This window comes from Uranotaenia lowii, chromosome 1, assembly GCF_029784155.1.
Source record: "Uranotaenia lowii strain MFRU-FL chromosome 1, ASM2978415v1, whole genome shotgun sequence".
In the NCBI taxonomy this organism is placed as follows: Eukaryota; Metazoa; Arthropoda; class Insecta; order Diptera; family Culicidae; genus Uranotaenia; species Uranotaenia lowii.
In genome coordinates, this window is record NC_073691.1 from 182274645 (window position 1) to 182297757 (window position 23113).

The window sequence follows — 23113 nt, forward strand, 5'->3', positions numbered from 1 at the left end:
ACACTCTATGGACTGTTACGGGTAAAAAAATCCAGGGACGGATTTAAGGTTAAAAGCTTCCGTATAGCTTAGAGCCACCTTAATTACTTAATGGAGTTCAAAACCTTCTTTTGAAAGAGAAACGGCATAATTATTCTGGTTTCAACATTTTCAAACTGAAAACAAGAATAATAATCGCAAAGTCTGTAAGCGGCATTTGATTATTTTTTTCTAATAAAGTTTAAAAATAACAAGAATTTTTCGAATCTACTATAGCTTATACAGCAATTTCTTTTTGCTGAGAACCAGCCAAATTTTGCTGGTTTTTGTCCCGCTGACTTTCCAGCAATTTAAAATGCTGAAAAAAAATACAATTATTTTCTCCAATTTTTCAATAAGGGATGTAAGTAACATTTTTTTTTAATATTCCAACACCAGCTCTGGGGTGACAGCTTTGTGTTTAAGTGTTGATCATCCACCAACTTATAGAATAGTTTTGATTAAGGTACACCGGGGTAAGTGGGGACGATTTCGACAGTAACGGATGTTTACAGCGACTTTTTGGAAATTTTCTATTTTCAACTACGATGTTGAGTTGATGTGCGTCTTTTTCAATTGCAAATTTCTCGTAAACTAGCTGGCTCTTGACGAAAAACTCGACATTGAAACAATCCTTACATTCGGATCAACCAGTTAGGAAAAGTAACGACGGTTAAAAAAAGAATATACACTTACCCCATAAGGCGGGGTACGAGAAGATAACTTTTTTCGCTTTGCGTCTACCAAGCTCATCTTGCATTTGTAAACAACATGTTCTGCATAACATTGAACGTAATTTTTTTTCAAATTGATCCACTGCTGATTTTTGAATGTTTTTTTTGAAGCTAAACTAAACGAAAAGCCGTCCTACTTACCCCGGTGTACCTAAGTATTTTTATGGAAGACCTCCCTGCCTGATAGCTAGAATATAGGGTTAGATAAAAAATAATTTGATTGATCTAACCAAAATTCGTAAAATAGAGTCTCACATTGCTTCAGCGTGAGAAAACTAACAGACTCCAATTTCCCAGCAAACATAACATCGCATTAGAAATGTCAGTTAACTCGTTAACAATGTTAATGCTTATCGTAATTCCTACCAAACCAAGTAAATGATCGTAAAAATGGTTGGTTAAAGTCTACCGACTCGTATATGACAAAATTGCGCCATGTTTGCAAATTTGTCTCCCGCGTGCGGGATTCAAGTGAGAAAACAACCTTGTTGTTCTCTCTGCGATTAGCAGTGCAACCAGATTTCTAAAAATCAGAGGGTCCATTTGGTTTAACTGTCCAATGAGAGAAGCAGCAAATATTGTCGCTGGCAACGGTTTGCATGCATTAAGAGCAGAACTTGCGCTCTCTCGCATACTGTCAGGATGTAAGGTAAAAGGTGTTGTATATCGTTCAATTTTTACAACACTTATCGCATAAGCCAGAAGTAAAAAATATGTATGTATATTGCCTCCACTTTAGTACGTAAATGCTGTTTTTTCGAGTTATATAAGATGATTTTATAATGTATATGAAACGTATAGCAAAGTTTGTTGAGAAATATACCTACAAAAATGTTTGCTGGGACAACTCGATTGTTGATTTTTTGAACAAACTAGCCCAATTGCTGGAAAGTTCAACAATTTGAATACCAATTGCTGATTTTTCTGCAAAAATGACAAGAACGCGACCGATTGCTTAAAAATACAGCAATTAGAAAACCGATTGCTGGTTGCCACCAAAAATTTGGATTGCCGAACGTTTCCACCAATTTATTTTCCTGGAAAACTTTGTGTTTTCAAATGGAGTAAAACAGCATGTTTGTTTTACTCCATTTGAAACAAATTTCTACAACATTTAAACTAATCATGTAACCCCTGGGATCAAGTATCCCTTTTGTACTTTTTGGACAAGTAGCCCTTAATAATACCAAATATGCCTTTCAATTCAATTAAAATAATTTTGAATTCTTGTAAAATCTTATGAAAATTGATCGTTGCTCGGAAGTGTCAAGTCACCTAAATTATAAAATATTTTTGAAATTGATGTTATTAACACATTTCTTCTTATGGTTAATAATAAAGAAAAGATTTTACTGAACATTGAGTATTGAACCTCTCTAATGCTTTTGATAAGGTAGTTGATGAAAAAGAAGCTTGATCAATTGTTCCTTCAAATGTCTGGGGTGACGTCAAACTTATCTTTTGTTCTGGAGATTTCGAATCAAGCTTGGAAGGCAGGTTTTCAGTCCAGCAGACATCATGGAAGTTTTGTAGTGATAAGTTTTAGATAGAGTAAACTAACGTAGGGTATATTTCTTTTTACATCATGATTATTTATGTTGATTTGAAAAAAATCGTAATATGGGGACTCTGACGCTTTGATGATAAGGTGTGGTTCAGGATCTATCAGGTAACTATTGATTCACGCACGGCATGTTATGGTCAAAAAACAATCCTGTAGATTGTGTTGTTGAAAAAGGCGCTTGTTGCTTATCAGTTTGGCATTACAACTTTCTATGCAAAACATTCTACACAAATAATCAGGAAAAGAGCAACTTCACGCAACTTACTATTTAGCTCTTGTAGCTGCACTTAGTTCGAGAGTCTACGGGCAAAAGGAACAACAACAAAATGACAGTCGTTAATGATGCATTTATGTATAGTTAACTTGAGGTTGAACTAGATTCCCTTGAAGTAACATTTAATTCTAATTAACTCTTTCCTTCTTTTTTCCTTTTCAGTATCGCCTGGCAGAGTATCGTAGGTTTTGTCCTAGCTGGTGTACAGTGAAGGTAGAGATTGCGGGACAGTGAGAGTGTGTTATTCGTTTAGTTCGAACTTCACCCAGCCATGGAGGACGAATCGTTGAAGAAGGCCATCCGGAAGGACTCGAACGGTTCGGCCAATGGCAATGGCAAGGCCAATGGGGGTGGCGATGGAGAAATTACGCTCAAACCAAAGATGACTCTAGTCAACGGCGTTACGGTAATCGTGGGCTCCATCATCGGTTCCGGCATTTTTGTGTCCCCGACCGGAGTTCTGATCAACACTGGCAGCGTCAACATGTCCCTGATTGTGTGGGTTATATCAGGCCTGTTCTCGATGGTAGGTATCCGAACTGTCTGCTCGTTGTGTTTAACAACTTTTGATAAACTAGTTCTAGAAACCTGTGTTGCCTAAAACTGGTTGCACCGTTTAGTTTTTGCCTTCCAGCCAGACACACCCCCAGTATGATAGCAGAATCGAAGTCGGTTTGATTTGTTTTTTTTTTGGTGATTGATGACTGAGTTCATGCGGTGTGTTAATCAGATGGGAGTCTTCTGGATATATTTTTATATTTTTAAGTCCCTCTATACACTTACTGTTATGTCTTCAATGTCATGTAACAATTCATATCAAATCTGGGCGAAATGCTCAGATATTGTTTTAAACTTCCCGCATTTTGCCCGGGTTCATTCAGTTTATTTTCTTAATCAAATAAAAAAAACTTAAATTTATTTTTGAAAGTTTTTAGATTTTGGGTTTGAAAACGATTTTTAAAAAATTTCGAAATGAACATAAAATGTGTGATTAATTTTCAGATACAATTTTAACACTGCTGCTGTGATTCAATAAAAACTTTAAATTTCAAGTAATTTCCTTTCTTTTTTCTCTTGTAGGTTCTAGAATAATGCCTAGATTTTTTGCAGAACTGCCCTTTGCTTTAACAATTTTTTTTAAAAAATTGTTCTGAATTGTTCAACCATGTAGATACGTATGATAGACAGGGCCGGATTAAGCCATCGGGGGGGCCGGGGCAATTTTTCTCGGGGGGCCCCTCTGATTCAATTAAAAAAAAAATTCTATCCCGGAGAATACAAAACATTTTAAACGTGTAGAAGAACTGATGATGAGTTCAGTATACTGTCTTCAAAGAACCATGTTGTCTGCGTAGAAGATGAATTGTGGTATCTTCAAATAAAAATTGTTCATTAATCAGTTTAGGGTTTTATCAAAAATGAAAGCTTTGATTTGAGCTGCAAAATGCCAAAAAAAAATCTCAATTTATTTTAATGCTCTTATCATTCACTGATTTAGAAAAATCATCGGATAGTTATTTTAAATATTTTTCATATCATCATTGATCGTCTGGTTTGTGCTCCATCGAGAAATATACAACTAATGAAATTTGGGAATTATCATGAAAATTTTAAACAGAGAATACAAACTTCAAAAAAAATAAACAAAATTATAAAATTCCGGACTTAAATCAGGTTATATCCAGAACCACAATTTAGTGTCTCAAATCTAAATCATAAATTCAAATCAAGATTTGAGAAACAAAATATGAATTCAATAAAAAAAGAGAATCAAACTTACAATCAAAGCCAAAGTAGAAAATGCACCTAATATGAATTTCAATTTAATATCTATGAACGAGAAAAAAACGTTTTCATAAGAAGTTTATGAATATGATTCTCATCAAAAAAAAAAAAAAAACTTATCAAATTGTTATTCTAAATATGAAAAAAGTTTCATTCGATGCCTTCAAAGGCAAAGGGGTGTTAGTGCAAAAATGATCAATGAAAAATATTCAGAATAGAGATTAAATGTTTAAAACACAGAATCAGTATCATAGAAAAAGTCAAATAAGGAATCCAAATGAGTTTAGTACCTGTAACAAAAATCCTGAATTCTCAAAATTCAGAAAAACCATGAAACTGAACTTCATTAACTAGAGAAACAACACAAGACTTGAAAATCTCAATGAATTGAATATGGATAAAGATAAGATTAAAAACATAGAAATATTCAGGTTAAGAGAATCACTCAATGGTTTTTATGGTAATTTGAGAATGATCATTTGGAAAATTAAATGCTTTATTCAGGATATTTAATTCAGTAGATGATGAAAGTTTGGTTAACTCAGTTGAAAATGTTTCAATACGTTTTCAAGTGTTAGACAGAAATTGGGATGTAAATTCAATAAAGAAACTCGAACTGTCGACTGGTCCAATTTAAGCAACTACAGTTTTTTTTACAGATTTTATTTTCAATATAGAGAGAGAAAGAGTTCAGGTATAATAAATCAACGGAAATTTCAATAATAATGCTCGAAAAGTGAAATGTTATAAAAATACCCGATATTAACCCGGATACTGCTCGGGTAAAGTTCTGAAATGTTTATCATAAAACTTCCCTAAAAGACTCTTGACGCTGTCAGCCAGTTTTGGCGAATTTAGCTACTTTTTAGTGCAGTAACCATTACTTTGAAAGTTAACGTAATACCTAATAAACATTATTATTGTGCAAGACGTTTGTATGTAATGAAACTGAGGAGATGCTTTTTTTATTCTTCTTGTTCTGTACAGAATATCCTGACTGACGTGATTAGATAGAAAAAAAGAAATTTTGAGGTGTTTTGCCTCATACTCTTCCTATATTTTTTTTCGAAATCGGTTGACATCATTTTTGGGTCGAAAATTTTGAAATTCAATACCAAGATTCTGATATTCTAAGCCCACAAAATACGGGAGAAATCTTTCACTGCTTACTCTAGAGGGCCCTCTTAACTTATGTAAGAGACATTTTTTTCTAGATATTATTTCACGGGGGTTCCTTTAGTTGTTTTATTTCAAATTTTTAATTTCGATCTTCTAGTTTTGATTTCTCTTCATAAATTTGTAGAATTTGAAGTAGTATGATTAAAGTTATGTAAAAACTTTTTTTCCCTCGGGGCCCCCCCTGAGCCGGGGGGCCCGGGGCAATTGCCCCTTTTGACCCCCCCCCCCCCTTAATCCGGCCTCGATGATAGAAAGTATGGTAAATATGCTTTAGGTTATAGATCGTTCATTTTAACATCTATTTTGAAGATATCTTGCACAAATTTGATTTTCAATATCAATGAAGCAATTTCAAATTACTTGGCACCTGTTTAGACATGTTTAGTCCCAGATTTCACAAGAATCAAATCTCTTTAGTGATAAACGGCCTAGAAGCGACAAGTCATCTGATATCATTTCAGTTATTGGTGGCATTTTTAAAATCTAAGGGACCCCTACTTGAAAAAGACCATGTAATGCATCATCTATCTGCTAATATCATCTTTTCGAAAATAATCGACCCAAAAACATGAAGAGTATTAAAATTGAAAAAAAAGTAGGCAAATGAAATAATCGCTGTAGTTTTTTTTTCTTTAATAAAAACTCAATGACTCGACGTACTAGGCATGAAAAGTGTGATTTTGTTTTGCATATTTTGGCTACGAAAAAGAATTTTGAACCCACTTTTTTGTTGAAAGGTGACTGTTTGGGACTGTTATTCTAGTGAACGCAGAATGTTTTGAGACATTTTCAGTGCACCCTGAAAGTGGCGAAAATAGTTTTCACTCCTATCAATTCACACTTTGGGGGTAGCGACACTACCGGAGTATATGCAACCCCACCTTCCATAGAACATTAGAATTTTCAGTATTTCATCTCCAAAATGGTTCAACTTTATGTTACAAAGGTAAGAAGGGGTATTTACAGTGTTGTATCTTAAGTTAAAGTTCAAAAGTGTGAAAAAGGATTTTCTCAAAGTTTTTCATATTGCAGGAAAAACAGCAGATATATCAATGAAAGTTGATCAAACACACAAGAACATATATTAAATTCATTTTTTGACCTATAAACTGACGCAAGTTTGGAAAAAAAAACATAGCGTCTGCACTAGCCCCCATAAACGAGGTAGTAACTGTAAACATTGAAATTTTTTCACAAAAGTGCCATTTGTTTACTTTTCTTACATTACATTTAAATATCAATGTATTTAACAAAATTTCACAAAACCATTTTAAATTTTTCAAAATTTTTGTATAAAAGCTTCACTGGTAGAGCTAGGAGTTTCAGTAGAAAACTTTAGAAGCATAGGAGGTGTAGGAAAAAATCATCTCCGCAATGCTGACCTAGCATCTCCCAAGGTTTACCTAATATACCCTTCCCTTTCCCTACACAGTCCGCATGATTCATCCAGGGCACCTTCAAAATTCAAGTGGCAAGTTTTGAATAACGAATTCTGCACGCTTTTAACTCAAAATTAAGTACGACCGAGATTCAAAAAATAGTTCGATTCTATGAACTTAAAGTTAAGTACCCTTTTTCCTTCTTGCGATGGTTCAAAACGGAGTTCGAACTGCGAACTCAAAATTGATCCCTTTTTTTCCTTCGTCGAGGGATCAAAGCTGAGTTCGACCTTATGAACTAAAAATTGAACTCTTTTTGTTGGACTGAAAACACTTAGCGAGTTCACTTCGACCTGGAACAGCAACCAACAAACACGACGCAAAATTTGGTTGTTCCTGAACAATTACCGGAAAACTATAAAGGAACTGGCTATAACTATAAAGGAATGCCTAGCAAAACTTAGTTTTGCGATTTCCCAGTCAAACTCAAAGTTGAGGGCTGCCACTGAAGTGCTGTTTTGAACCAAAACTACTTAATTTAGAGTTAAAAAAAAGGAGCGTGTGGAATAGTGTGCGTGTTTGTTCGTCACCTTTCTTTGTACCTCATTGGTCCACAATCGATTACTTGTTGAGAGCAGGGTTGGCATAATTCAACGGTTAACGGTAAAATGGTCCTTCAATCTCACTTGACTGTTCCTTAACGACCAGTCACTTCGTTTGCCAGTCATTCATTCCCCAGTCATTTGAAGCTAAAATAATAACCTAATCAAGCAATCGCATTTCAACGACCGATGAGGAAAAAGAAACGCATTTATTATTATTGTTACTCCTGCCAGCAAGCCGAAGACGACCGAAGACGAAAAAGAAACGCATTTATTATTATTGTTGCTCCTGCCAGCAAGCCCGTTTTCAGTTTTTTATTGCTATTGTTGCTCTCTGCCAGCAAGTCGTTCAATTAGTTGTACCTGCCGGCAGCAGCCGATCGAGGATGTGTAGGAGCTTCGCCAGTCGCATGACGGAGAAATGTTGATTGTTGTCGTGCTTTATCCGTCACGCGAGTAGTGAGGCTCCGTCAATTGAGTAAGGTGCCGGTCGTTTGATGAAAAAAAAAACTAGTCGGGTCAAGCGTGACGGGCGAAATTTACCAACCCTGGCAGAGAGGCAGAGTATTTGAATTATAGGGTACCGTAATCATGCGTGAACGTACCCCCGTGCCGGGCATGATGACGTAGTTGTTATGAGATTCTTCATACATTCCATAGAAAAAAAAAAATCTACGTGTTTCGTCATTTCCATAAAAAAGTTCAGTAATTAGTGTTAAAGAACTAAAGTTAGTGTTGAAACAATTGATGTCAGTATGAAATATATTGAATAAAGAGCTTGGAGTCATTCCAAAACTCAAATAAGAAAATAGTTACGAGAAAAGATGATTTATCAATTAAATATTTTACTGTTAATAAACTCGAAATTTGAGTGTTAAATGATTCATTAGGACTATAAGATGTATCTTCTTGCAATATTTTCCATTTTTAAGCTTACAATATGCTTGGAAATAGTTTCCAGTAATTACAATTTCCACCAAAATTTAGATATTTCCGAGGTTAATTCGAATTTTATGCGGAACCACAAACCAAATCGTTTTTTTTTAAGAAGCTCATAAATCTGGGAAGTTGAATTTATGCATTTGAGGACAGTGGCGTGATGCCAGTAATTTGGCATCAAAAATATTTTTTATGGAAAAACTGTAAAATTCAATACAATGCTCGTTATTTTTCAGAACAACTTCGTCATCATTCTGGAAATCTGCCAACCAATATGGCGGATGAGGTAACCTATTATTTCGAAGAAATTTGGTTGAGAGGTGCTTCTTGTACATTCAAAATAATTTGCACGTAGAGGCTACGTGAAAAACTACATAATTTTTATCCACTTGATTTTCACGTAGATCCACCTACATTTTACGTGAATTTTTAGTGAGTTCAACGCAGTATGTTTATGGAAGCCACGGGGAATGTTTTTATTATTGGAATGAAAATAAGGGTGTTTTTTTACTTTTATTTTTGGACATCCTGAAAAAAATGAAAAGTATGAATAAAAAGTATTTAACCTTGTCCGTTGTTCTGTGAATGGTGTTCCGTTGATCATCTTATTTGAAGTTTCACCAAAGAACAAGAGATCACTATCAGTTAGAACGAGCACCGCATCCAGAGCCATTGCTATCAGAAAAATGAAAAAAAAAAAACAAAAATTAGCTTGTTACAATTAAGGAAATTATTATCACTTACCAAAACGACAATTCCAAAACAAATGAATATCCGATCAAACATTCCTTGCTGTCATGTTTAGCTGATGACAACAATCACAACGGCTTCAAAAAAATCACAACAGCTAAAAAAGTAAGCTGACGGACCACAATTTCATTTTCTAATATGAATTTACCACTACACGCTGGAGAAAAATGCAAAAAAAGGATTTGAAATTATCCACTTAGACATTACGTGAAATTCATGAGTCAGTTATGTGGAAGTAAAGTAGTTGCTACTGTGGCGTCCTTGCTAAAGGGTGATACAGTCAAAATTTGGTCAATATTAACTTGACGTATGTATTTCTTTCAATTTTGCATTTAAAAAACCTGAACACCCCTCATTTTGAAGGTGTGTGTGTGTGTAGAATGTTGCTCCTATTTTGATTTTGGAATTCACTCTTCAGTTGTCAAAATGTCGCCCAAGGAAGAAGAGCAGCGTATCAAAATTCTGCTCGCGCATCGCGAAAATCCGAGCTACTCGCACGCAAAGCTGGCAAAATCGCTAAAAGTTGCTAAATCAACCGTTACATATGTAATAAAAGTGTTTGGGGAACGTTTTTCGACAGCCAGGAAGTCTGGATCGGGGAAAGTCGAAAACCGGAAGCCGCTGAGACGACAAAGAGAATTGCCGGTAGTTTCAAGCAAAACCCTGACCTCCGAGATGCCGCAAAAAAGCTGGGTGTATCGTCTACAATCGTGCATCGAGAAAAAAAAACGAGCCGGACTATCGACTTACAAGAAGGTAGTGACTCCAAATCGCGATGATAAACAAAATACGACGGCCAAAGCGCGATCCCGGAGGCTGTACTCGACGATGCTGACGAAATTTGATTGCGTGGTAATGGACGACGAAACCTACGTCAAAGCCGACTACAAGCAGCTTCCGGGACAGGAGTTTTATACGGCAAAAGGAAGGGGAAAGGTAGCAGATATTTTCAAGCATATGAAACTGTCAAAGTTCGCGAAGAAATATCTGGTTTGGCAAGCCATCTGTACCTGTGGCTTGAAAAGCAGCATTTTCATAGCTTCCAGGACTATCAATCAAGAAATTTATGTGAAAGAGTGTTTGAATAAACGAGCTGCCTTTCCTGAAGAAACACGGTTGTTCCGTACTGTTTTGGCCGGATTTGGCATCTTGCCATTACGGTAAAAAGGCCATGGAGTGGTACGCCGCCAACAACGTGCAGGTGGTTCCCAAGGACAAGAACCCTCCCAACACGCCAGAGCTCCGCCCAATTGAGAAATACTGGGCTATTGTCAAGCGGAATCCAAAGAAGACCAAAAAAACTGCTAAGGACGAGCAGCAGTTCAAGGCAAACTGTCTTTCTGCGGCGGAGAAGGTAGAAAAGGTGACTGTACAAAATCTGATGGCAGGGGTTAAGCGCAAGGCCCGGCAATTCGGATTTGGAAAAGCGGAAGCCTAACAGAATATTTTTCCTGAATTTTATACTAATTAAACTTGAAAAAGAAATTTAATTTGATTTTTTAAATAAACGATTTCACCGATTTACACGCGTTTTTCCTTGAACAAATTTCGACCGTATCACCCTTTACACTGGGGTTACTACAAAATTCACGTAGAATCGATATGATGCAATAAAATCTTAGTTTACGGGAAAAATATCGTAGAAATAATTTCTAAATTATTTTGGGTGTAGGTTGATTAGCAATGAATTTTGGAGGGGATTTTTCGAATTCGCATAAAATTGTGTATGCAACTCGTTGCAAAACTAGATTTTTTTTTCCAACACTCGATGTGATTATCCTACTCGGCGAGCCTCGTTGGAAACCTGTCAGCATAAACATTGTTCTCTATCTATGTAGGTGATGTGGCATCAGAACAAAACCATCTTAAGAAGACTTACCTACCCTAAAATGACCCGGAACAAGATCCCCTTTTATATTTTGAAACTTTAAACACCCATTAATTGAACATAGATTGCCAAACTGAATCTTAAAGTTGTTTGTATCCACATCTCACAGGTCGGTGCGTACTGCTACGCGGAGCTCGGAACCATGATCAAAAAATCCGGAGCCGATTACGCGTACATCATGGAAACCTTTGGACCGTTTCTGGCCTTCATCCGGTTGTGGATCGAGTGTATGATCGTAAGGCCCTGCTCCCAGGCCATCGTCGCGTTAACCTTCAGCGTCTACGTACTGAAACCGTTCTTCCCCGAGTGCCAACCGCCGGAGGATGCCGCTCGGTTGCTGGCCGTTTGCTGTATTTGTAAGTACACCTTCCTTCTTTTAATTTCGTTTATTGAGCTCGTTTAAACTTTATAACTCGTTACCAAATGGATCGAAATGGGCTCGAAACATAAATCACCTGAACGTATACAAGGAGGAATGTCAATCTCCCAAGAAGAATACTTTTTATTGATTCTTGGGTTTGTTCGATTCAACTTTTAAATTGAGATCGTCAAGATTATCACTAACATCTGCTTTCAATTTTTTCCTCAATCCAATGACTGAAAGTGAACCAGAGTCAGAGTAAATTATGTAATTGTCGACCTCTGATACGGGAGGAAAGGGAAAACGGGAGGAAGGGCCATAGTAGTAAAAACCACCGGTGACAATTCCGGAGAACGTTCCGGCGCGGCTCGGGAAATGCAATTACCCCTTTAGATTGCATCACTGACTGTCAGTTAAGGTAACGTGATGCGGGGGCGTTCAGTTTGTCAATAGAGCAATCATATAATCCAATCGTATGTACACTCGGGCAGAAAGAACACGGAGTTCATTTCTGTGTCGACACTCCGGCATTCTCCGCTAGCTCCGCTTTCTCCGGGACAGACGTTCCGCTCGGAAATGTCCATCATATCTTATGCCTTCAGGGGAGGAATCATGAATCTTAAGTCTTGAGCAACTAGGGTGGCCAACATGTGGGTCTAAAAAAATACACTTTTGATACCAAATTTTCTTTTGATTTTCGGACAAACTGTTCAATGAATACTGTTCAAGATTGAAAACACAACTAGGTAATTTTCGATTTAAAAAATATATCTGTAGAGCAGAGTGACAATGAATGCATGGGAAAATTTTATCAACAAATTTCATAATCCAATCACATATATTTTGTTGATTGGCTGGGAAAAACTTAACTGATCTGTTAAAAAAATCAGCTCAATCGGACTTCATTTAGGGTTGCCTCAAAGCACTCCGAAATTTTCTGTTCCATAATTATTACCAAAATGAAACTCCAAATAAATCGGGAAAATTTTAAGTAGAAAGCATCATGCGGACTTTCAAAAGCAAATGAAAAAGCTTAGCTTAGCTTAGCTTGATTAACTACTCACATCCACCTTAAACTGTTAAACCCGAAATGCATAGTTATAGAAAATGGATAACTTCCTCCAAAATCAAATTATGATTACAATCAGTTCGAGTTCCACGATCGCTGGTGTGGCTCAGTAGAACAAGTTCCACATCGCCAATGGTTGCTACTCCGTGATTGACCGAGGCCATCAATTTTGTTCAGAGGTCAAATGAATGGTACTTGGGATTAGCAGCTCATTCACACTGCACAAAACTAATGCTCTCTCTTTGAACGTCAATAACGGCGCCGGCCACGTCCTAGTAGTCAATGGATAGATTAGAAAAAAAGAAAGGGATGAAAGATTTATTTTGTGCATTAGGACCGAGGTCACCTCTGCATCCTAGCAAATTAATTTTGGTTGGGACTGGGTAAAAGGAATTAATTGGGAGACACTTTTGACAAGTGTTACGGTGAACCATGAAAATTATTTTCCTTACTCCTATTAGCTCCTATTCGACGCTTTCAGTTAATACGGGGTTATGATGTTATTTAGTGTAATGATGACAAAAAAAAATTACTACTATCACTAAGTGCCTATTTTTCATTAATATTCATAGTATCTTTCTCCAACATAAATTTGTAAAATATAAGCCTATAGTATAACCGTAATATCCAGTGACATATCAAGTCGACGATTTACCTTTTATTCAATTTGTTTGTATTTATATGTAAAAAAATCTATCCTGAATTGCAACAAGTTTAGCGGTGATGAATGAATGAATAATAAATTTTGAAAAATAAATAATAAACCGTTTAACGCGATTTATTTAAAAAAAAAAATGATATCAACCAAACCATCCCTTAAAAAAAGTTCATCAATTCAAAATGCTCATCGTAAAATTATGATACATAGCTCTGAATTAAACTAGATGACACATTTTTAAATCTAATTTTTTTTCAAAAGCAAATGAAAAAGTATAAAAAGTATAAATCAGTTGTTTTTAAAGTGATCCTAACCGTCCCCTGGGGGTCGGGTGTTGAGAACTTTTTGGAGCGATGAGCGCCAGATTGGAATTTGGAGAGCGTTAAAATGGCTCAGGAGCTAGGTTGCCGGATACATAGAAAAAGCTTTAATTTTTCAAACTTTTGAGCAAAACTTCGTGGTAGAATTTGTATCACCCATCACAATATTTTTTAATTTTGCAAAATGCAAAATATGAATTTTTATATCGATTTTTCCTTCGAAGTTTTGATTCAAATGCTTTAAAGTCCGATGAGAATGGTAATGCAACTTTTGTTTCAATTAAATTGTAAAATTATCAAAATTTGTTAATGTGATGTTATCATGATTTTACAAATATATTCATTCAATTATAAACCCGTCATAGATTTTTGTGATTCAAACCATAGAATAACAAAGTTTATGGAAAAGAAATGACACTACGGAGCTGTGGAGATGAGATGAAGAATGTATATCTTCAATAATACAAATATGTGGCAGCACTGAAACAGAAACTTCAAAGTGTTGATAATTAATCATTAAAATCAAATATCGGTATACTCTTGTGAGAGACGAACGTGATTAATCGTCAATTGACGAAAATGGCATATTTGGTACGACGTACGATGAGCACGGATTTGAAATAATGCCAGTTCCGGTAAATAAGACGGACTGAAGAAGCGCTAATTTGAGCCGGAGTGAAGAAGCGCGGATTTAAAAAGCTGCTGCTGTGTGTGTGTATTGAAGGAAGGCGGTTCCGGTAAATGAAACGGACTGATGAGGTGCGGATTTTTAAGGCATCTGCTTTGTTTGTTTAAAAAAAAATAAAAATTCCGGTAAATAAAACGGACTGAAAAAGCGCAAATTTGAAAGGCTGCTGCTAGGTTTGTTTAAAAAAAAAAGCCAGTTCCGGTAAATAAGACGGAATGAGAAGCGCATATTTGAGCCTGACTGAAAAAGCACAGATTTGAAAGACGGCTGCTTTGTTTGTATTGAAAGGACGCCGGTTCCGGTAAATGAGACGGAATTAAGAAGCGCAGATTTGAAAAGCTGCTGCTTTGTTTGTTTAAAAAAAAATGCCAGTTCCGGTAAATAAGCCGGACTGAAGAAGCGCAAATTTGAAAGGCTGCTGCTAGGTTTGTTTTGAAAAAAAAAATGCCAGTTCCGGTAAATTAGACGGAATGAAAAAGCGCGAATTTGAGCACGACTGAAAAAGCACAGATTGGAGAGGTGGCTGCTCTGTTTGTATTGGAAAGATGCCGGTTCCGATAAAAAAGACGGAAAATGCCAGTTCCGGTAAAATAAACAGATAAAAAGCGCAAATTTAAAAGGCTGCTGCTAGGTTTGTTTTGAAAAAAAAAAAATGCCAGTTCCGGTAAATAAGACGGAATGAGAAGCGCAAATTTGAGCCCGACTGAAAAAGCACAGATTTGAATGACGGCTGCTTTGTTTGTTTAGGAAAATGCCAGTTCCGGTAAATAAGACGGACTGAAGAAGCGCAAATTTGAAAGGCTACTGCTAGGTTTTAAATAAGACGGAATGAAAAAGCGCATATTTGAGACCGACTGAAAAAGCAAAGATTTGAAATGCAGTTGCCTTGTTTGTATTGGAAGGATGCCGGTTCGGGTAAATTAAACGAGATCTAGAAACGCTGATTTGAAAGGCAACTGCTTTGTTTGTTTATAAAAAAAATGCCAATTCCGGTAACAAGACGGACTGAAGAAGCGCAAATTTGATCGGCTGCTGATAGGTTTGTTTTGAAAAAAGCCAGTTCCGGTAAATAAGACGTAATGAAAAAGCTTAAATTTGAGCCGGACAGAAAAAGCACTGATTTGAAAGGCGGCTACTTTGTTTGTATTGAAAGAATGCTGGTTCCGGTTCAAAAGACGGACTTAAGAAGCGCTGAATATAAAGGCTACTGCTTTGTTTGTTTAAAAAAAAATGCCAGTTCCGGAATATAAAACGGACTGAAGAAGCGCAAATTTGAAAGGCTGCTGCTAGGTTTATTTGAAAAAAAAAATGTCATTTTTGGTAAATGAGACGGAATCTAGAAGCGCCGATTTGAAAGGCTACTGCTTCGTATGTTAAAAAAAATGCCAGTTCCGGTAAATAAGACGGACTGAAGAAGTGCAAATTTGAAAGGCTGCTGATAGGTTTGTTTTGAAAAAAAAGACGGAATGAAGAAGCGCAAATTTGAAAGGCCGTTGCTTTGTTTGTTTTGATGAAATGTGAGTTCCGGTAAATAGGCCGGAATGAGAAGCACAAATTTGAGCCCGACTGAAAAAGCACAAATTTGAAAGACGGCTGCTTTGTTTGTATTGAAAGGATGCCGGTTCCGGTAAAAAAGACGGGATGATGAGGCGTCAATTTGAAAGGCTGCTGCTAGGTTTGTTTTGAAAATAAAAAAAATGTCAGTTCCGGTAAATAAAACGGACTGAAGAGCGCTAAAGCGGAATGAAGAAGCGTCGATTTGAAAAGCTGCTGCTTTGTTTGTTGTGAAATTAATGCCAGTTCCGGTAAATAAATCTTACTGAAGAAGTGCAAATAAGAAAAGCTGCTGCTTTGTTTGTTGTTAAATGATGCCAGTTCCGGTAAATAAGACGGATTGAAGAAGCGTAGATTTTGAAAAATTGCTCCCTTGTTTGTTTTAAAAAAATCCAAACGCCAATTCCGGTAAACAAAACGGAATGCAGAAACGCCAATTTGAAAAATTGCTGCTTTGTTTGATTTGAAAAAAAAAGGTCAGGTCCGGTAAATAAGACAGACTGAACAAGCATTGATTAGAAACCACTAAACACCAAATTTGTGCCCGTAGGTAACAAGGAATATCGTAGGTAACAAGCGTTTGTCTCAGGATCTGTAGATTACTCACAGATTTTACCAAACACAAGAGAACAGCATCTCTGGTGCTTATGTATGTTTTAATAACGTTCTAAATATTAATAATTCGTCAGATGGTTTTGATGATTTGGCATGTGTCCATTTAAAACTGATAAACTTATTAAACTATATGAAAATTCAAAAAAGTTGAATCTATTAACTATAGTATATATCCTTCATACATCCTTTATTCAATTCAGATCTTGTCTAAATATTTTTGATTCAGAGATATATCGCTTTAAAAAAAAGCTACTAAATTCTCGTTTTGTTTTACGTAGATTGGTGAACCAAAAATGCGCAAAAAAGTCGTTAAAAATTTGATCACAAACAAAAATGGCAAAGTCCTAACCAACGATGTCGGAAAAAATTCTGTGAATTGTTAGGAAAAAAAATTCTCAAATTCTGTGACAGATTTCTGTGACGGAGTTTCTATGGAATTCTTTAGAAAATTGGAACATTTTTACACTTTTCATAGCAAGAAATCAATTCAAGTTGCCTTGTATACATATTTTCAAGAATTTGAATCAGAAATCAAGAGTAAAATGTGACATCAATATTTTCTAATTCTTGTAAATCTATGCAAAAAAATTTAATTTTTGTATTTTTTTTTGTCATTTTTTGTCATTTTTGTCATTTTTGTCATTTTTGTCATTTTTGTCATTTTTGTCATTTTTGTCATTTTTGTCATTTTTGTCATTTTTGTCATTTTTGTCATTTTTGTCATTTTTGTCATTTTTGTCATTTTTGTCATTTTTGTCATTTTTGTCATTTTTGTCATTTTTGTCATTTTTGTCATTTTTGTCATTTTTGTCATTTTTGTCATTTTTGTCATTTTTGTCATTTTTGTCATTTTTGTCATTTTTGTCATTTTTGTCATTTTTGTCATTTTTGTTATTTTTGTCATTTTTGTCATTTTTGTCATTTTTGTCATTTTTGTCATTTTTGTCATTTTTTTCATTTTTTTCATTTTTGTCATTTTTGTCATTGTCATTTTTGTTATTTGTATAATTTGTTTAATTTTTGTCATTTTTGCCATTTTTGTCATTTTTGTCATTTTTGTCATTTTTGTCATTTTAGTCATTTTTGTCATGTTGTATTTTTTTCATTTTTGCCATTTTTATATTTTTTTAAATTTTTGAAATTATTTTCTATTTTGTAATTTTCTGAATTTTTGTCATTTTTGTCATTTTTGTCATTTTTGTCATTTTTGTCATTTTTGTCATTTTTGTCATTTTTGTCATTTTTGTCATTTTTGTCATTTTTGTTATTTTTGTCATTTTTGTCATTTTTGTCATTTTTGTCATTTTTGTCATTTTTGTCATTTTTTTCATTTTTTTCATTTTTGTCATTTTTGTCATTGTCATTTTTGTTATTTGTATAATTTGTTTAATTTTTGTCATTTTTGCCATTTTTGTCATTTTTGTCATTTTTGTCATTTTTGTCATTTTAGTCATTTTTGTCATGTTGTATTTTTTTCATTTTTGCCATTTTTATATTTTTTTAAATTTTTGAAATTATTTTCTATTTTGTAATTTTCTGAATTTTTGTCATTTTAGTCATTTTTGTTTTTTTGTCATTTTTGTCATTTTTGTCATTTTTGTCATTTTTCTATTTCTTGTAATTTTTGAAAATTGTTTTCAATTTTGTAATTTTCTGAATTTTTGTCATTTTTGTCATTTTTGTAATTTTTGTCATTTTTGTCATTTTTGTCATTCTTGTCATTTTTGTCATTCTTGTCATTTTAATTTAAATTTGGATTCGGTTCGGACCAAAACTTTTTTTAGATGAGTTGAGAAAGTTGAGTTGTAGTTTTCCAGTTGCTTTAGTTTACGTTTGACCATATTTCACCGACTATTTTGCCACCCTACATCGAAGTCATTTTATTGAAATCATCCATTAGTTACAGTGTGATACAAACCATCACGCAACGAACTGATTGCCCGAAGCAATCAGAAGTGTGTTTTTGCTCCTACAGATTTCCCGTTTTTTCAGATTTTTTTTCCCTTTGCGTTGATTGTTTTTCGCCTATTATCATCACGCAAAAGATAGGGACAGCGAGTAGATTAAAGAGATTTAGTGATAGTTCAACGACAAAGCCCGTGTGCATGAATTCCGATCCTGGAAAGTAAATAGTAAACAAAATGCGGCCATTTGTTTTTTTTTCTTGTGATGGATTTTATCGATCTCCGTTGAGGCTCTAATTAGATTGAGATATTTCCGGGAAAGGAGGAAGTCATACCTAAATCAATGAATAGAAACGGCTGCTTGAAGTTAGATTATTTTAAAGATAGGTACAGATCAATTTTGGAAGCTAATATTTCGTTTTCGTTTTTTTTTTACAGTGGTACTCACCTTTGTTAATTGCTGGGACGTCAAATGGGCAACTGCCGTCCAGGATATCTTCACCTATGCCAAATTACTGGCGCTGTTCATCATCATAGGAGCCGGTGCCTATTTCCTGTTCAGAGGTAAGTTCGGGGAAAATCGAAACATAGTAGAATGTTTAAAGAGGAAAATACAAACATAGTAGAGTGTTTGTGAGGGTTGTTTTTTGAATCTTCAGATATAAAATGCACACCAAAAAATTCCGATTTCAGCGTAACAGTTAGGTTGTAGAATTGTATGAACAAAAAGTCACTTTTTTCCACTTGCACTTGCAAGCCTAGGTGCCCATATTTCCCCACGAAAGTACTCAGTTTGCCCTACACACTGACTGATTTTTAAAGTAGAAGCACGTGAACTATCAAAGCAAAAGAATTGATTCCCAAGCGAAAGTGGAAGTATCTTTCCTTCTTTTTGACAACTAGGTTTTCCTGCCTCCGATCCCGAATCAGCCAGCGGGAGGAACAGATAAAAAATCAATAGAATGCAAATCGTTTCGATTTCTTCCAAACAGTATCGTTTGTTTCCATTCAGCTGTTGGGGATAAGCAAATAAAGTGCTTGCCAGTAATTTATTGCCCTGTTGTTTGATTTAGATTTACATACTGGCCCATGTCCGTTCGGTTAAAAGTTAAACCATATGGATAGCGCCGTCTGAAGGGCCGCAGGCAGAAGATAGTCGACGTTGATAAGCGGTCATCTCGGTCTCTCTAGCTGGGTGACTGTTGCTAGGTTTTGTTTATTTACAAAAGCTGATTGTGGAGTGGTTTGGGGGAGATGTGAGGGTATTGCTGTCATGGGAAACAGTCGCTGCTTCGTGTTGCTAAATGAGAACCGATCAGCAGTTAACTGTGTCGTAAACAGGTAGTTTCCACTAAATTGATTTACTCTCGGTGACAGTCAATGAAGTAAACAATGAGCAACAATGAGACGGACAGGACAGGTGTTTGTTCTAATGGGCGGGTTATGCTTATGGAAGTTTGCATGTCTCTGGCAATAAATGACGATTTGGAAATTTATAAACAGAAATTTATGTTGATTTTGTATCATTTCATCTTTTTTTTGTATTCAATCATACACTGTATTTTCAATAGGCTAACATGTCGAACTCTTCAAATGAATTTTAATTGAAGTTTTAGAGCCATTTAAAATTTAACGCACATTTTATCCTACGATTATTAATTTTCTACTGAACACTTTCAGGACACACGGAGTATTTCACATTCGACAACACTAAAACAGAAGTTACGTCGCTGGCTCTCTCCTTCTATTCCGGACTGTTTGCGTACAACGGCTGGTAAGGAATTGTCCCAGGAAGCGGCTAATTGGTCGCTCTGGGAAAATAAAAGACCGCTCGCTAATCCGCTTATCTTTCGTGCTCCATCACTCTGCAGGAACTATCTTAACTTTATCATCGAGGAGCTGAAGGATCCTGTCAAGAATCTGCCCCGGGCCATCGCCATATCCTGCACCCTGGTCACGGTTGTGTATGTGTTCACCAACATCTCATTCTACACCGTCCTTTCGCCGGAAGAGGTCCTCGGTTCCCAGGCTGTGGCCGTTACCTTCGCCGAGCGAGTGTTCGGCGTATTCGCTTGGACAATTCCAGGTTAGTTTGTCGGGTTAAATTGCATGTTTCATAAAAATTTCATAAATCGTTCCTTCGGAAACTCAGATTTAATCTCCGGATTCCATGAATGATACAAATTATCATATATGGCTGCATTTTGTTAGTTGTAAAATTCCCTGTCGTCCCATAAGAGGGAAAGCAACATTTTAATAAGTCCATTCAAATGTCACTCCGATAGGTATTCCATACAAGACGAGTGATGGTTTTATTTGACTTAACACGTTCATTTGAATGCCTGCTCATTACCCATCATCTCGTTGCACATGATTAAATGCAAATCAATAAATTCCACCCATTCTGAGATTTTCCAATCGATCCAATCCACTAACCAATCCATAATTTGCATTCTCCTGACGCCAGTCTTCGTGGCCCTTTCGACCTTCGGTGCTGTTAATGGAATTCTGCTGACCTCATCTCGGTTGTTCTATGCCGGCGCCTGCGAGGGCCAGATGCCGGAGATCCTCACGATGATCCAGATCCAGCGGCTCACTCCGACACCGGCCGTCCTGATCATGGCGTTGCTTTCGATGCTATACCTCACCGTGTCGGACATCTTCGCGTTGATCAACTACGTCGGATTTGCCACCTGGGTGAGTAATTTGTTAGTTTAATTATAGCTTTCAATTTTGTTGTACGAAATCAAATTTACCTTTAGAAAAATAAGCTAAAATGTTTCGAGGTTTGGTCGAAAATTGAAACACAAAAACACGGAGAAAATAGTATAGTAGGGACGGGATGAATAAGCAAACAAGTTTAAAATCCCACATAAAAAAAAAATGTCATGTCAAATAGTATAGTATGTTCAACCATTTTCCACTTACATTTAATCATATTTCTGATTAATTCTCAACCAACTACAAATATTAAACCTTCAACTTTAAGAAATTGTGCATCAAATATACATATAATAGATTCAACTATATGTGTGTGATTGGTTTTACGCACTCAACCATTATATAATAGATTAAACTTTAATCCTATGGTTGATTTTCTGCCTTTAACAATAAGTATAATAGATTCAACTATACTGGTATAGTGGATTGAACTATAAATATTATAGATTCTATTATATTTTTATTATACTTTACATTATTCTACTCTACTCTACTCTACCCTGCTATACTCTACTCTTTTCTATTCTACTTTTCTCTTCTCTACTCTACTCTACTCTTCTATATTTTACTCTACTCTACCCTTCTCTACTCTACTCTACTCTACTCTACTCTACTCTACTCTACTCTAATCTGCTTTACTTAACTTTACTCTATTCTATTCTTCTTTACTTTACTCTACTTCACTTCACTCTACTCTTTTTTACTTTTCTCTATTGTACTCTACTTTTCTTTACTCTACTCTATACTTTACTCTATACTCTACTCTATTCTACTTAACTCTACTCTATTCTATTCTACTCTACTCTATTCTATTCTACTCTACTCTATTCGATTCTACTCTACTCTACTCTTCTCTTATTTACTCTACTCTACTCTACTTTACTTTACTCTTCTCTACTGTATTCTCAACTCTACTCTACCCTACTATACTCTAATCTACTGTTCTCTACTCTACAGTACTCCACACAACTCTACTCTACTCAACTGTACTCTACTATATTCTACTCTACTCTACTCTTTTCTACCCTATCATACTCTACTTTAATTTACTCTACTCTGCTCTTCATTACTCGTCTCTACTCTACTTTACTATACTCACTCTACTCTACACTACTCTATTCTACTCTACACTGTACTCTTCTCTGCTCTGCTCTCATCATTTCTGCTCTTCTACTAATTACAGTACTCCAAACTAACCGTATATTTATTATCTATCAATAGACCAAACTCGTTATTTCAAGTGTCGATAACCGGTGCAAATCCCTAACAATTAAAATATTCAAATCTCCAACTTTCTTTTCAGTTGAGTATTGGCGTGGCCGTGCTCTGCCTTCCATGGCTGCGATGGGCCCAACCCAACCTGCCCCGTCCCATCAAGGTGAACCTGATCTTCCCGATCTTCTACCTGATAGCGACCGTTTTTGTAACGGTTGTTCCGATGATTGCCAGCCCCGTCGAAACCGGCTACGGCGTTCTGATGATCCTGACCAGTATTCCCGTGTACTGCATATTCGTCGCGTGGCGTAACAAACCCAAATGGTTCAACCATACCATGGGTAAGTACCGGACTTTGGGTAACTTTCGTAACCATTACCTTGAAATTTCCAGGACTCACCTTTCCTTACGATTTTTGTTTTCAATGTATTAAGTTTCCATTTATTCATATAAATTGGTAGCTTTTTAGCGATTTTATTTTTCAGAGCTCAAATCGGTTCCTGCTGTACAGAAAACAAAAATCCACGAGAAAAATTGTTTAATTTATTTTTATCATTCGCCATCGCTGTGTCAAAATCATTCTCTTTTTTTTTTTATTTTCTTTTCATTGACCACCGACCACCGGAACGTTTGTATTTCCACCACACAAAACACACACCAAATGTCCTGGTTCCAACAAAAAAATCGCCCTCACGCACACCCACCAATAAAAAAAAACGCGACCTCCTGTAACCTACAAATTGTGTGATTGTATGGCGGAATTTGCAGGAGGATTCACGCAGTGTTTGCAAAAGCTGATGATGGTAGTGCGGCCGAAGCAAAGCAAAAACTAAAGCTATCCAAGCACAAGGTTTCTATGTCTTTTCTTTTATTATTATTATTATTTAGGTTACGTT

At 35.8% G+C, this 23113-nt stretch overlaps 1 protein-coding gene across 5 annotated transcripts in view; it reads left to right on the plus strand.

The window, feature by feature from the left end:
* The window catches only part of LOC129739386 (Y+L amino acid transporter 2), a 70674-nt gene that overhangs the window by 44492 nt on the left and 3069 nt on the right, over positions 1-23113 (plus strand). For 3 of the 5 annotated variants that reach the window (XM_055730818.1, XM_055730840.1, XM_055730828.1), the window contains exons 2-8: positions 2753-3116; positions 11222-11468; positions 18720-18845; positions 19962-20055; positions 20153-20367; positions 20749-20978; positions 22306-22558. In XM_055730818.1, the coding sequence (XP_055586793.1) occupies positions 2862-3116; positions 11222-11468; positions 18720-18845; positions 19962-20055; positions 20153-20367; positions 20749-20978; positions 22306-22558 (1420 nt within the window). In that variant the 5' untranslated portion in view covers positions 2753-2861. Of the gene's footprint in view, positions 1-2251; positions 2422-2752; positions 3117-11221; positions 11469-18719; positions 18846-19961; positions 20056-20152; positions 20368-20748; positions 20979-22305; positions 22559-22985; positions 23068-23113 lie in introns of those variants that run through there. The other 2 variants (XM_055730850.1, XM_055730833.1) reach the window with 2 other exon arrangements.